The sequence below is a fragment of the Gopherus flavomarginatus genome, chromosome 3 (genome assembly GCF_025201925.1).
Source record: "Gopherus flavomarginatus isolate rGopFla2 chromosome 3, rGopFla2.mat.asm, whole genome shotgun sequence".
Classification (NCBI taxonomy): Eukaryota; Metazoa; Chordata; order Testudines; family Testudinidae; genus Gopherus; species Gopherus flavomarginatus.
In genome coordinates, this window is record NC_066619.1 from 206,531,620 (window position 1) to 206,547,317 (window position 15,698).

At 41.9% G+C, this 15,698-nt stretch overlaps 1 protein-coding gene across 1 annotated transcript in view; it reads left to right on the forward strand.

Annotated features, from left to right (window-relative positions):
- Positions 1-15,698, forward strand: part of RAPGEF2 (Rap guanine nucleotide exchange factor 2) — a 321,965-nt gene that overhangs the window by 120,710 nt on the left and 185,557 nt on the right. The window contains exon 3 of the mRNA XM_050945499.1: positions 718-774. Coding sequence (XP_050801456.1) covers positions 718-774 — 57 coding nt within the window. The remainder of the gene's footprint in view (positions 1-717; positions 775-15,698) is intronic.

A 15,698-nucleotide genomic window follows, 5' to 3' on the forward strand; every position in this document is an offset into this window, starting at 1 on the left:
CCTCACTAATTTCATCACAAAGAGGAAGGTTACTGTTCTCAGGACTTCGGAAAGTTTTGTCTGAAATAAGTGCACCTGAAGGAAAAGTAGCACGTATTGGATGTGAAAGGGGCATTAAGGATTTTCCTGAAGTCTGCAGGAAAATCTTTTCACCTTTTTGTAACTTACTGCCCTTTTGGAATTGGAAATGAGCAAGAGATTTTAATGCTAAAGCTTCAAAATTTCAGCCAAGGGCTGAAGTGTTATAAGGTACTTTTTTGAGGTATATACTGCTTGACCTGAAAAAGCAAGTACTGGAAATCTCACAAAAGACATCTGCTCAGTATTGCATATTGCTTTATTTTTCTTAAAATGTGCTTTATATTCTGAAATACTGAATATTTACACTGAAAAATGAGATAATACTTAACTCCTCTACAGTACTTTTCATCAGCAGATCTCAAAGCATGTGATAAAGGAGGTCAAGATCATTATCCCCATTTTACAGAGCCTAAACATTTAATGGGAGAAGTCACGTTTCAGTACTGTAAACTCACCAGTTTAGATATGTCAGTAAACAACTTAAACATATATTATTTTCATTAAGAGCTGAGAACAAATGTGAAAATATTCATTAAATATTTCAATAAAACTTTTTTCAGACATTGAGGCTTCCTTTGAATGATAAACTATGAAGGTGGTAAAGGCAAAAAAAAAATGTCTTTTTTTCTCTTACAGGCTGATGTGTGAAACTGTGAGATATGAAAGGCATGAAGCAAACGAAGTTCTGTACTAGTAAGTGTTTCCTGTCTTCTACTATGTGCAGTTCAGTGAACCACATCTTTCCAAAAATGCTGAAGGGTGTGTTTTAAAAGTGTGTTCTGTGTAAACAAATGAGCCACCTTAACTTCATCACATAGCATAGAAATGTGCAGGTTCAAACTGGTGTCAGTAATAGAGCTGATGTGCATTGTTGTAACATTGTAGTCAGTGAAAAGGCAGAGAATTAGTGGGTGTGGAATGTCATCTCCTCAGATTAAGCTGTCATCTGGATTTATATCAATCAAGATAAAGCAGTAGTGACCAGTTTTCTTCTGCCATAGGTGCCAGATCAACAAATCTAGCATGGGTGATAATTAGCAGGGAGGTGAATTGATGTCATTTCAGATACAGTGGAGATCTGTGCCATTAATTGCCCTCCCCCCCCCCGGGCTAATTTTTTTTCCAAATTTTAATGTAAAGCAAAAACCTGCAATGCAGTACAGTGTTCATGAGTGGATGAGTTGAAATGTGTAAGAATAATGCAACCTTGCAAATTCTTCTAATCCAGTGGCCCAGAGCTTCTAATTTTGTTTTTGCACAGGCAAATTATTTTTTTGTATTTTCATTATCAATCATGACAAAGAATGGTGAGCATACATATATGCTAAATTTTCATGATTGCAAGGTTGAAACTGGATAAACTAAACAATTGTATCTAAAGAAAGATATACTAAAAATAAAGATCAGTAGAAACTAACATACTCTCATATCATTATGTAGCCAGCGTAATCTTAAATGATTGATTGTACATAACTGTTTTATCAGTGAAATTTATGGTGGCAGTTTTTGTTACATTCTGGTTTGACTGCATTCCTTTTTTGTGTGTACGTATATTTAATAATAATCTAGACTCTAAATCTCAGGAAGGTATCGTAGATACCCTGTCTTTGGTTTTTTGTGAATAAAATAAATGCTGCTATTCGCAGAATTTATGGTGGTAATAATACTTAAATAAGGATTCAGGGTGTATATTCTGAGGAAAATATAACAGGCAAGTAGAAAATCCTGAAATCTGGGTTAATTTGAAGTGCCTTTCCCATTCCTTGCATTGATTCTCTTTGTCAGGCCTTTCATGTGACTTTATCTTCACTTTGATCTTCTGTCTGTCCTTTCTACTTACTTCTGACTCTTTTTTTTTTTACTCCATTCAGTTGGTCTAATTGGCAATATCTTCCTATACACACAAGTGCAAAATGTTTTTGGTTTTACCATGAGCAATCTGTGTACACTTGGACTCTATGAAAACCTAGACAGTAAGGGAATAATTTTTTTAAATTGTTGGAGTTTTGTCAAATCTCTCTCACACACACACACACACACACACACACACACACACAAAAATCTGGCAAGGTTGTAGTTTAGCATTTTGATACGTTGTGAGATCAAAGATGGATCCGTAAGGAAATCCGGCAAATTCTCCTTGACTGCTACCTATGTTCACTACATCCCTGCTTGAGAGTGGCTCTGAAATTCTGGTATTTTCAGTACACTTGTAAGTTTAATTAATTCCCATCTTATTTTGGTATGGTAAACCTCATAGGGGGGAAACCTGTTCTTTTTTTGTGTCCTTCCTAAGCTTAGCATATGTCTGGCAAGACACGTGTGTATTATTGAGGACTATAAAATTAAAATGTAAAAGAGATGCATTCACTAGCCCTTGTATCCTGTGTTTCAAGGGTTAGGTAATGTGATAGAGACTCTCTTATCTCTAGGTCAGTAGTGACCAAAAGTTATTTTTGACCTGAATGAAATGAGTTGGGCATTAATCCAGTTTTCTAGTGGACATTGCAAAACTTCACAACTGGTAGCCCTTGTTTTGTAGTCGCAAAGGCCAAGGATTTAAGTAGGCATGGAGGTTGAACTTCTAAAGTCTATGAATTTCTATGAATTTCTACCTGTTCAATACAGTGTTACAATGATTTCAGTGCTGTCAATGTGATGGTTTGTCACAAGCTCTAAAATACTTTAAAAAATCTCTATGGAAGTAGCTGCAATTATGACTTAGCTTATAAATGATTGATTGACCTCTTTTTTTTCCCCCATGTATATATGAATGACCTCCCCCAGGCACAACTTAATGTATCAATATTGGGAAGCTAAATCTTTCTCTTCATGTGAAGATGAAAACCAATATATTTGCTGTCATGTGGAACAAACTACCCATAGAAGCAACATACATTCACTGTAAATATCATGTTTCTAAATAAAGAACTGAAGCCTTGTTTTCTTATGTAAGGGGGAGAGAACACTACATGGGCGGGGGGGGGGGGGGGATGTGTGTGTGTGTGGGGAGAGGCACCAATGTCATCATCTAAAGTTGAGGTACACGTTTAAAAATTCATCAAAAACCTGACCACCATGCTATCTATTTTTATCTTTGCCCTAATATAAATAAGCTGTAAGAATTCATAATACCTATATAAATGTTTAATTTTTGTAAATGGCCAAAAGGGAAAAACGGAGCATGTTGTTAAAATTGACTTAGTAAAGTAAATGCAGATGAGCTGTCAGCGGGTGTATGTTCATGCAACAAATTGTCAAACCCTAGGGCCATCTCTTTGTTTAATATGGGAACTAGGTTATTAAAAGTGGCAGTTCAGCTCCAGCTATTCTTCATTTGCCAGACATCTCTACTAGTTTCATTTGATGTGACGTTAATGATAGAGGGGCTAAAAGCCTTTGAGGCAAAAATTCAGGTTTGAAGTTTTTACACACACACACACACACACACACACACACACACGATTTTCTTACTTGGTTGACAAGACACTCCTACCCCAAAGTCTGATTTAACACACACACACACACACACACACACACACACACACACACACACACACACACACACACGATTTTCTTACTTGCTTGACAAGACACTCCTACCCCAAAGTCTGATTTAATTTTTTTTTTGTGCTGCTTACTGCATTCTGTCAAATTACTTGTTAAAAAGATTCTTGTTCTTTACCTCTACATCATATTAACACTTGGCACTGCCATAGATCAGATAGAGTCAGCATTTTTATTTAGAAACCTAATTTTTAACAGTTGTATACATTGCCATTTAATTTATCAGGCTTAACCTTGGCAGCCAAAATACAATTTCGTTTTTATGATCAAGTTAGATTAAATCTTCTCAACCATATTTGGAAAATGAGTGATCTTTCTAACTATAAAAGCTTTTTTTTTTTTTAAACTTCTCTGAATTAAAAAATACAAATACAAAAAACCCAACTATAAATTTTTTTTTCCAGTGAACATGGTTGATACATGGTATACGGCTATGCAGTTTGACCTTTTTACATAGGATTTTGGTTATGAGGAAGGGAGTGAGAGGTGTACCAAAAATGATTTGGGAGATTTAATCCTACAGTTTTAATTTTGATTAGATTGAAAAGCCGAGTCTTTAAAATATAAAGTTTTAATAATAAGGTTCTGTTTTACTAGGAAGCAGTTTTTATTCTTATAAGGAGACTGTATGGAGCAAATGTGTGTGCATTCAAATAAGCTAAATAACTTGCATGCTTCTCTTATCCCCTTTGAATATGTTACAGAATAAGTTATGTTGGCCTAAAACTTTTGAATTTCGATGGCAGGTTGCCATCTAAAGAGATTAAAATCATCAAAATTCACGCATGGCTGAAATAGCATGCTGGGGAGATGACAATGACTTGGGTACATTGGGCCAAATTCATCTCTAGTGTTTGACTTCAGTGGAGTTAAACTATAGATGAATTTATTGCATTAACTTTTTATGATTGATAAAAATACGTAGGTTGCTCTGATACTTTGTGACCTTTGATAAAAGGATCCTCCTAGCCACTGCATGATCGTTAGCGCCCCTTTCCTTCTCCAACTTCTTTTCTGAGAATGTGTTTCAAATACAAAATTTCTAAGACTAATATATTTGATAAATACTTCTTAAATTCTTGCCAATGAGAAAATATTTCAGAGCTTGATTGTTAGTTATAGATTAGTGGTTTCAATAGGGTTGCCTCCTAAAACTGAAATGCCTTAGATGAGTGTTCTCCACCTTTTAAATGTTTTGAACTAATTTTAAATAAGAATAATCTTCTTCCATCAACACTTATTAAAATTCCCTAATTTTTAATATAATAATTTGGAATTTTTCCTATTTTTTCCTAATACAATACCCCATTAGTTCTCCTACCAAGTGCATTTTTAATTTAAAAAACCCTTAATCTGTCTTCAGTGATGGACATTATTTGACTAAAAAAATTAAATACATACATTACTACACAAATGGTGACTTGAGAACACTTCTAAATGATAGGTGGAGTTGAATAAGTTGTTTTGATAAATTGAAGAGCCACAATTTCAGGTAGTTCAAAAGAGAACTTACAATTTGTTGGCCGATTTTCTGATTAAGCTACACCGTATCTCTTACTGAAATGTTTAGCTGCAAAACTATACTTCAGTCTCCCATCTTTCATTCCCCCCATCCTATGTCCAGGGCCACCCAGAGGATTCAGGGGGCCTGAGGTAAAGCAATTTCAGGGGGCCCCCTTCCACAAAAAAAAGTTGCAATACTATAGAATACTATATTCTCGTGGGGGCCACTGCAGGGCCTGGGGTCTAGGGGAAATTTCCCCACTTGCCCTCCCTCTGGGCAGCCCTGCCTACATCTTCTTTATTAAAAAAAAAAAAAAAAAAAAAAAAGGTAGAGTTGGTCATTTGGAGTAAGAAATAACTGTGGAATTGCTAATACTAGAGTATGGTTGGTAGCTGTTGGTAACTGATATTTCTGTGATGAATGCACCGTAGTTTTAATTTTTAATAAGCTGAAAGCAATATCATATATTTGGGAGAAAAGGATTTTTACCTGTGCTCCCATTGGGCAGCTCTGTGTTCTAAGATTAGATCCAAATGCTCTTGTTCTGTAGCTGTGATATCACAGAATGACATAGTCTGGGGTGCTGCAACTCAGTGAAACCCACTAATAGGTCTTTACAGGACTCGGTTTTTTTGTTTTGTTTTGTTTTTGTTTTTAAAGTAGGGCCAGGTCTCTAGCCCTTTCAAACTATGTGACATAATATCTTTGCAGCTGCCCAAATCTTCCCTTTTCCTTCTCCATGCAGCCTCTGGGTCCGCTGAAATGAAATTGTGGATGCCCTGCATATGTGTAGACCATAATTAGCTGGAGAGAGGGATGGCAGAGAGGAAGGTATGAAGTAACTTAAAAGACCCATGGAGTGCTACTAGCTGACAGCCCCAAATGGTGCCTGTTGACAAATAGCAAGAGAAGCAATCATTGGATGTTTCATATCTGTGTGCGGACCCCAGCAACCCCTGGAGAAGGATGGCGTTTGGGAGAAGGAAGCATGCTTGAAGACCTATTCACAGATCTTGCTCCTGAACTGCTGTCCTCTCCAATTCTCATGAGCAAAATGTAATTGAAATAAAGATTTTACATAGAATCAAAATTAATATAGTTTAATATATTTTGGAGCTTGTGTATTAAAACATTTTGAAAAGTAGCTGAGGACACATAGCTGCTGTTCTTAAAAACAAAAACCCTAGCTATTTCATTGTAGCTGTAGGTCTGTGTAATATCCATGAATCCTGTGCAATGAGAGGTGAGGCACAGGATTTAGAGGGTTCTTGGGAATGAGTGTGGGGAACTTATTTGTATGTGCTCCCCTGAGTGATTCTTTGGATCCTACAGTAGAGCAGCCAGTAGGACCTCCATCGCCCCCTCCTTGCCAGCCTGAGTGTCTTCAGGATTGGTCAGTAGGGCAGAGGCAGCATATGCAAGAGAGTGGGGCTAATGAAGGAGCCCCTCCATCTATGCATAGTCTGACATAGCTATGGAGTGGGAGGTGGATGCATGCAAGGCATAAGGTGGCCCTTAGCGTTTGTGGTGACGCTTAGCCTGGGCAGGATACTCTAAATAGACACGACTCTTTAAATTTACATTTCAAATTTAATGCTTTGTTAATTAACATTTAATAGTCCAGACTTATACTGTGCACCATTTACATACTTGGGAAAGGTCTGGGATGTTTGAGAGAAGTCAAAATTTCCATACTTGATATTTTAGGTTCCCAATATAATTATTTCCTCTTGTTTTCTTTGACACTTTTCTCTACTCTTACTTTAAACTTATTTTTTCTGAACATTGTGTGTTTCTTCATGGAGGCTTTGGAAATATTTCAGAATTTACTATCCTTAATGTTCAGTGAAGATCCTTGATTTCAGAATTAGTAACAGATTTCCTCTTAACCCCTATATTTCCAAGGCCACAGAAGACATTTTGCAAATGATTGATTAAAAGCCATCTAAATAAACATCATACTCAGGATTAAGTCTATTTTGAAACTTTTGTCTGGATCAGCATACTGATATTCAGATAGGCCTCTTCAGGAAACCTATATTCATTCTCCTTGTGCTTCTATAGGCTCCTGTGAAAGTCATCCAACAGGATATTTCATAATGCAGAGAGTCATTGCAGAACGGCTGGTTTATTGCTTTTTTGGTCTCCTGAAGGTGTATTATACCTTCTGCTAGCCAGACAGTTGGCAAAGTTGTACTGGGATCCTGCCAGGTCTGCACTGCAGTAAATCAGGATTTCATGTTTATATATTTTATTGAGAGGGCATGTGCCATGAGGAGCTTCTTAGCCAACATCTGCCATTAGGACAAATACATTCAAAGACTTGGTAGTTGATTCTGCATAAATAATATTATTGAATAAAGACTTAATAGTATAGACAATTCATTGCAGTACAATGAGTTCTGCTAGATTTTTTTACATAATTGTTTTAGACATGCTTTTGTGAGCCTTTTGTCAAATTGAAATTAAGGCTTCTACAAGAATTATAGGTTGCACCTTCTTTTTTATGATAAACGTTTGACTAAAGACGGTCATATTTTATTGTTGCAGCAGTGCTGGGAATAACAGGTAGTTTTAGACAAATAATGCCAGGGCACAGGACTTACTAAGTAGTAGGACTGTGGCCACAAAATCTGTATGTAGGATTATTTAATCATATACCACTTCTATCACAGTTTAGCCAGTAAATTTGCATGGAATTTTGTTAAGGAAAGAGTCTACTGCTTTTTCTTCCTGAATTTCTATCTGTAATCTCAAGTGCTATATAATTGCTGAATATTTTAATATCAGTCTTATGCAGTGTTAGATCATTTATGCAGGGAAATGTGGCTGCTCATTGTCTATAGACAGGTATGAAAAAGCTTGTTCACTAATTGTTAAAAAACAGACTTATGTAAGCTGTTTATTTTTTTTACAAACACCTATCTCTGTAGAGGCTTACTTTCTATATTACAAAATCTGTTTTATGCTGTGCTTACAGTAACTGGGGCTATTTTTGGTGATTAGAAAAAGATAGAAGAATACTGTCGAGATCTTTCAGAGAAAGATGCCTTGGCTATGTGTGCAGAAATCTACAAAGAAATTATTTCCTGAAGTGTTGGCCTAGTGTTTTGTATGTCCTATATTTACATTTTTAGGTATTACGAGCCAAATTTTGCCAACTTTCATCTCATTTAATCAGCGAGTCACAGCTGTGGACATCAGTTTAAACAAAAATGCCACTTAAAAATCACAAGTTTAGTGATAGCTAGGAACGTCTTTTTTTGTTGCCCATTTTACTTAAGAACAGACCTTCTGATGTTTGCGATCTTTCTATTTTGTTAAATTTGGTATAAGGTTGACAGATAAGGAGAAATATGCAACAGTAATATAATTATTTGGTTAATATACATCAAGTTAAAATGTTCAGGTATTTGCGGTAGGGGTAGGACAGGTAGGGTTGTAGCTGACACATGGACCATCAGTTGTACCTTCAGTACATATTGCTTTGTTTGGGATGTACCTTTATTCTTTGAACACTGCTTACATATAGCATCAGGAGCTCAAGTGTGGTGATGTGGCAGATATCCGATGGCCAATTATTATTTTTAAGTTAGTGGACAGACCAGTTGAAAAACGTGAACAACTCCCCTTCTGATTGCAGATAATGTCACAGTGATCAAACAACTCAGGTAAGATGGTAGCTGAGTACTTGGGAAAATACTGAAAAATTTGGAAGTTTTTTTGCAATGCAACATCACCAATTGCTTAAAGGGAAACATCTAATATGGTAGTAGTTGCTTACATAAACAAAGGAGGGCCCAAAACCAGCTGTCTACACACAGATGTTGACTATAATGAGATGGGCAAGGAAGAAGCTGTTATCTTCAGAACTACATATATGTGAGGAAAACCCAAACACATGAGAGATTAATCTGAAGAAACTAACACTGTCAAAGTATGGGTTTATAGAATAAGCTGTTCTTTAATTCCATCACGTAATGGCTGATACTTGACACTGGAAAGGTGTTTCTCATTTCTAATATGTCAGCTACTCTCCTATGGCTTGGACTAATTCTCTCCCATCTTTTCTGATTATTCAAAATAGATGTTGGAACACAAGTAGTCTTTTCTCATTTTTCAAACATCTCTGAACAAAGAGGAGTCTGGGTATACATATCCCAGTCTGTATAACTGAGGAGCAACTTCGGTTATTGCCTTGAATCTGTTCCGAGACCTGGTTTGCACACAATGTATTTACTGGTATCACTGTTTGGGGTGTGTGTGGGGGAGCGTAGTTAAACCAATAAATCTCCCTATGTAAAGCACTGGGATAATGGCAGTCACACAAAAGTAGAGTTGTACTGCTTTAACTATAACTCTATGGTTAAGAGGTACAGTTTTGGTGTGTGGGCAAACCTTTAGATTGTTGGAACCATAGTGATTTCCTGAGGGTTCCACGTTTCTTTCCAGAGTCAAGGAAGATACATTTCTCTAGGCTTCTGCTGCTCTTGTAATCTTTACAAGTTGGAAATGGGTAAGGAAATGCAAGACCACCTCTTAAAGTTTAGGCTGATTCTCTCAGTGTCTTCTGGAAGTTATAGGTATACTATTTAATAAATGGTCCTTATGGAGCCTAGGTTATGAAACTTGAAGGGAAAGTAAATCTCTTTAAGCCTTCTCTCTCCCCTTCAGGGTAGAGATTCTCAAGTTTACAATCCAGGACATGAATACATGAAAGCTCTCTGCTGATTTGATTGCCATCAGACTAAGGATATGATCATGTAGGCATTTATGAATGTGCTTAGCTTTGCACACATATTATCTCAGTTAAACCAGTGGGAAAACTCACATGCATAAAGTTAAACATGCTTAAGTGTTTGCAAGATTGGGTCCTAAATATCTTATCTCCAGTTCTTCTACAGTACTGTCCTAACTCTTAATCCATTGTTACAAAGATTGTATTTATATTGATGCTATTTATGGCTGGAGTGGAGAATCAAATATTTAAGTGGGCCATTTAAATCCTATGGTGCTATTTTAACAGAGAAAAAGAAATTTTAGGTCATATTCCGGAAAGTCTTGCTAGAGATGACACACGTAATTTGTTGGGTCCCACTAGGTACTGAGTAGTACCTTAATTTCAAGTGACTTCCCAGGGATTGAGGGTATTTAGCAGTTTGTGCAGTCCAGAACCTTGAAGGTCAAGGCTTGGTTATAATTTTGAATCACTCTGGCTCAGAAACTATAGCATTTAGTGTCCTGGCTATCACCCAGGTGAGGTGGGTATTTCTAATGAAGGCATGCATATCCAAATGATTTTACAGATGGTGCTAAAACTATTTTATGTGAGCCATTGTCTGTAGTCCCTGGCCTTAATGTGAGCATGCCCAAGGCAAACATGCATGAGTGCTGTGTATGTTGACTGGGTTTATAATAAAAGTTAAAATGTTGTATGCGTTCTCTTTTAGAAACCTGAAATTATGACGTACTTTGCTAAATAGAAACCCACCTTGAACCTTAACGGTTATGTTGAACGTAGTCAATTGAAAAATGTTTTAAGTAGTTTCAGGTACCATATCTGTCCCAGAGATTGTGGGGACAAGGTGGAAGTTGTAGCTATTGCATCACCTGGGCAAGCGACTTGTGATGTAAAGAAAATACGTATTTTTCAATTAAACACAGGACAATGTAATATTAAAATCAGATACTCTCACAACAGAATTTTTAACCTCTTTCAGCTTGATCAGTTTGGCTATCTGAATACTCCAGGCTCAATGGGAGAGTCTACAACTTCCTTGAACCACAGCAATGTGATAAGTGGAGCTTATGAGCTCAGCCAGTACAGCTATATGTTGGAAGACCTTTATAAACTCTACCATACCTTTGAATTTTGTGAATATCTCTGTATCTGAGAAAGCATTCATATATTAGAAAATGTATTGTGAAGAAGTCCTGAAGAAAGCATCTGACCTTATCAGCAGTTAGAAGTGTGGTGCTTTTGTCATCAGGGACTGTTCAATAAAAAGAAACATAGTTTCCAAACAGTTATTTGCGTGACAACTTTACAAAGTCATGTCTCAGAGTTCCATGTTTCAGAAATGACTGTCTGATTTATCTCAAGTTTTGCAGGTGAAAAAAAAAAAAGGAAAAAAAAAATCCCTCTAGCTACAGACCTCATATTCAAGTAGAAAGGACTTCTTTGAGAAAGTTGGAGAGGGCACCATAGTCATGCATCTAATAGAAACCAGGTTAGAACCCTGACTCTGGAGTTCCTTTTACAAGTCCATAATTCCGGTAAATTAAGGTCTTGCATACACTGTGGCAAGGTGAATCTAAATGTTCTTCTTTGAGTGCTTGCTCATATCCATTCCAGTTAGGTGTATGCGCGCCACGTGCATGTTCGTTGGAGACATTTTTACCCTAGCAACACTCGGTGGGTCGGCAGGTTGCCCCCTGGAGTGGCGCCGCTGTGGCGCCTGATATATACCCCTGCCGGCCCATCCGCTCCTCGGTGTCGGTCGTTGGAACAGTGGAGCGCGGCTTAGCTGATCTCCACCTCCCTAGCAATTCGCTCGTTTGTATAGTATCGTGTATATAATTCTTTTCTGTAGTTCTAGTTAGTATTTAAGTTAATAGTTCTTATAGTTGTGTATATAGTTAAAGAGGACCAGGGGCTCGCCCCTTCTCCTCCCCCGGTACCGGGGCCCATGCTTCAAGCCTTGCGCAGCCTGTCATCGGCTGATGCCCACAGGAGACCCGCACGACTCCTGTTTAAAGTGCCTAGGCGAATCCCACCTTGCGGACAAGTGCCGAATCTGCAAAGCGTTCAAGCCCCGGACAAAGAGAGAGCGGGACATTTGCCTGAAACAACTTTTGATGGAGGCAGCTTTAACTCCTCCATCCTCGGCACCGATTCCGGCACCGGGAACAAGTGCCTCTTCTGCACTGGACCGCCCGGCACCGATAAAGGCTCCTCGTCACCACCCTTCACCGGCCCAACCCTCCGGCTGGCACTGCTCCCTCTCCCCGAGGAGCAAGAAGCACAAGACTCCTGTGGCACCTACAGCTACACCACAGTCGGAGTGTATCTCCAAGACGGACCGCCTGGCACCGTCAACTGCTGCGGCACCACTTGTCTCCGCACCGTTGATTCCGGTTTCACAGGAGCAGTTGAGTCCAGTGCCTATCAGCTCCCCAGCGCGCACTGTGGTTGAGCTCGTTGTGCCCTCCACGCCAGAGACCTTCTCTGCGGCACGGGACCTAATCGCTCTAACAGAGACCGAGCTGCCCCAACCCCCGGTGCGGATTATTCAGTCGCTGGGCAAGCCCACCATGGTGCGACCACCTTCACCGGGCACGACTGAACACAGTCGGTCCCGATCTAGATCCCGTGATCACTCTCGGCCTTGGCATCGCTCCCGATCCCGGCGCCACTTGCAGTCCCGGTACTGTTCTCCACGGTACCGGTCGTACTCACGGCACCGCTCGAGATCCTGGTCGCCGTCGTGGTACTCTCGGCACCGGTCCAGATCCCGGCACCGACGTACTTCTCGCAACCAATCCTGGCACGACGATATAAGGCACTGGTCGACCTCCCGGCACCGCGCTGGTAGCAGGTCCCGGTACCGCTCCCGATACCGCCACGGTTCCCAGTACCGTTCGCCGGTACCGTGCAGAGATGAGCTCTGTGGGCGCAGAGACCTGGCCCAATCAACTTCAGCTCCTCCGTGGCCGTCGCATCACCCGTCTGCCTCCTCACACGCTGACAGCGCCTCCTACGGGGGTTCAGATGCACAGGCCCACCCGGACCATGGACCACCTCAATGGTCTTTTTGGACACCTGGACCTCAAGGAGGCAACAATTCCTGTCCCGCCAAACCACCACCGGGACCCAAAGCAAACTTTTGAGGGTGCGCCTGAGAGCAGTGTACCAATTCCCTCCCTGGATCCTCTTCACTTTTACAACCGCCGTTCCCTGTTCCTTCCGGCGTTGTCCCAGTTGACCTCAGATCGTTGGGTCCTACGTACGGTGGAGCTTGGATACCGTCTTCAGTTTATTTCTCCCCCTCCCTCCCACTCCCCCCCCCGTCCCTCTTCAGGGACCCCTCTCACGAGCAACTTCTCATTCAGGAAATTCGCAAGCTCCTCTCAATCGGAGCTATAGAGGAGGTACCGGAGGAGTTAAGGGGCAAGGGGTTTTATTCCTGATATTTCTTAATCCCCAAGACAAAAGGGGGCCTCCGGCCCATCCTGGACCTGCGAGGACTGAACAAATTCATCAAAAAGTTCAAGTTCCGCATGGTATCCCTAGGAACCATTATTCCTTCCCTGGATCCCAGAGATTGGTACGCTGCTCTTGACATGAAGGATGCATATTTCCACATTGCAATTTATCTCCCGCACAGGAGGTGTCTGTGCTTTGTGGTAAATCAGGGTCACTACCAGTTTACTGTCCTTCCCTTTGGTCTTTCCTCGGCCCCTCGGGTCTTCACGAAGTGTATGGCGGTCGTCGCTGCTTCCCTGCGCCGTCATCAAATACACATCTTCCCATACCTCGATGACTGGCTTATCCGAGGGGCTTCAGAGGCACAAGTCATCAGCCATGTCACCATCATCAGGGAGCTGTTTATGTGTTTAGGCTTGATCATCAATTTGGACAAATCCACCCTAGTGCCTACGCAGAGGATAGAATTTATCGGGGCAATGCTGGACTCCAACCTTGCAACGGCCAGTTTGCCCCTACGCCGGTTTCAGGCCATAGTCTCCCGTGTTGAAAGTCTTCAGAGCTTTCCAACCACCTCTGCTTGTACTTGTCTTGCTCTCCTGGGGCACATGGCTGCTTGCCAGACTGCGAATGCGCCCTCTGCAAACCTGGCTTGCTTCGGTCTATCGGCCGGGCACGGATGCCATAGACATTATTCTGACAGTTCCGCCGGATGTTCTAGGCTCCCTCGACTGGTGGAAGACGTCATCCTGAGTGTGTGCGGGCCTGCCGTTTCATCCTCCCCAGCCCTCCATGTCCCTAACAATGGACGCGTCCTTGCTGGGCTGGGGCGCCCACCTAGGGCTCCTGCGCACCCAAGGCCTTTGGTCACCCCGGGAGTTGACGCTCCACATCAATGTATGAGAGCTGAGAACGTTCCGGCTGGCATGCCAAGCGTTTCAGCGCCATCTACACGGCCGTTGTGTTGCAGTGTTCATGGACAACACAACGGCCATGTATTACATCAACAAGCAGGGTGGGACACGGTCCTCCCCTTTGTGTCAGGAAGCGATATGGCTATGGGACTTCTGCATAGCCCACTCCATACATCTAGTGGCCTCCTTTCTCCTGGGGGTACGGAACACTCTCACAGATCACCTGAGCAGGTCCTTCCTATCACACGAATGGTCCATCCGTCTGGACATTCTCCATTCGATTTTCCGGAGGTAGGGCTTTCCCCACATAGACCTGTTTGTATCCAGAATGAACAGGAAATGCCAGGTGTTCTGCTCCCTACAGGGTCGCTCCTGGGCTCCCTGTCGGTTGCGTTTCTGATTCCGTGGACGGGCCACCTCTGTTACACCTTCCCACCGTTCCCTCTCATCCACCGAGTCCTGCTCAAGCTCCGCAGGGACAGAGCCCGCCTTATCCTGATCGCTCCAGCTTGGCCGAGGCAGCACTGGTACACCATGCTGCTCGACCTATCCCTGGCAGACCCAATTCCCCTGCCGCTCTGGCTGGACCTGATCACACAAGACTTTGGCAGGATGCACCATCCAGACCTGCAGTCCCTTCATCTGACTGCATAGCTCCTGTCTGGTTAAACCAGTCGGAGTTGCTCTGTTTCGCCGCAGTACAGCAGGTGTTGCTGGGAAGCAGGAAGCCCTCCACGCGGTTGACATACCTCGCTTCTGCCACTGGTGTGACCAACACGGCCATTCTCTGCATTCTGTATTAGTCCCCACTATCCTGGACTACGTGTGGTCTCTCAAAGAGCAGGGGTTGGCAATCTCGTCTCTGCGAGTACATCTTGTGGCTATATCCACCTTCCATCTGGGGGAAGCTGGCAGTTCCGTTTTTTCCCACCCTATAGTTTCCAGATTCCTCAAAGGCTTGGAGCGACTATACCCACAGGTCAAACGCCCTACCCCTACCTGGGACCTGAACCTCGTCTTAACCAGGCTCATGGGGCCCCCTTTTGAGCCTTTGGCCACATGCTCGCTGCTGTACCTGTCCTGGAAAACAGCTTTCCTAGTCGCTGTCACCTCGGCTAGACGAGTCTCAGAGCTTCGTGCATTGACTGTGGATCCTCCATATACTGTGTTCCATATATACTATGTTCCATAAGGACAAGGTACAGCTGCGACCGCACCCGGCATTCCTCCTTAAGGTCGCCTCCGCCTTTCACTTTAACCAGGACATCTTTCTGGCCGTCTTTTGTCCAAAGCCGCATTCATTGCGACGAGAGCAACAGCTCCATACTTTGGATGTCGGGAGGGCTCTCGCCTTCTACATCGAGAGGACCAAGCCCTTCCGGCGCTCACCTCAGCTATTCGTGGCGGTGGCGGAACGTATGAAGGG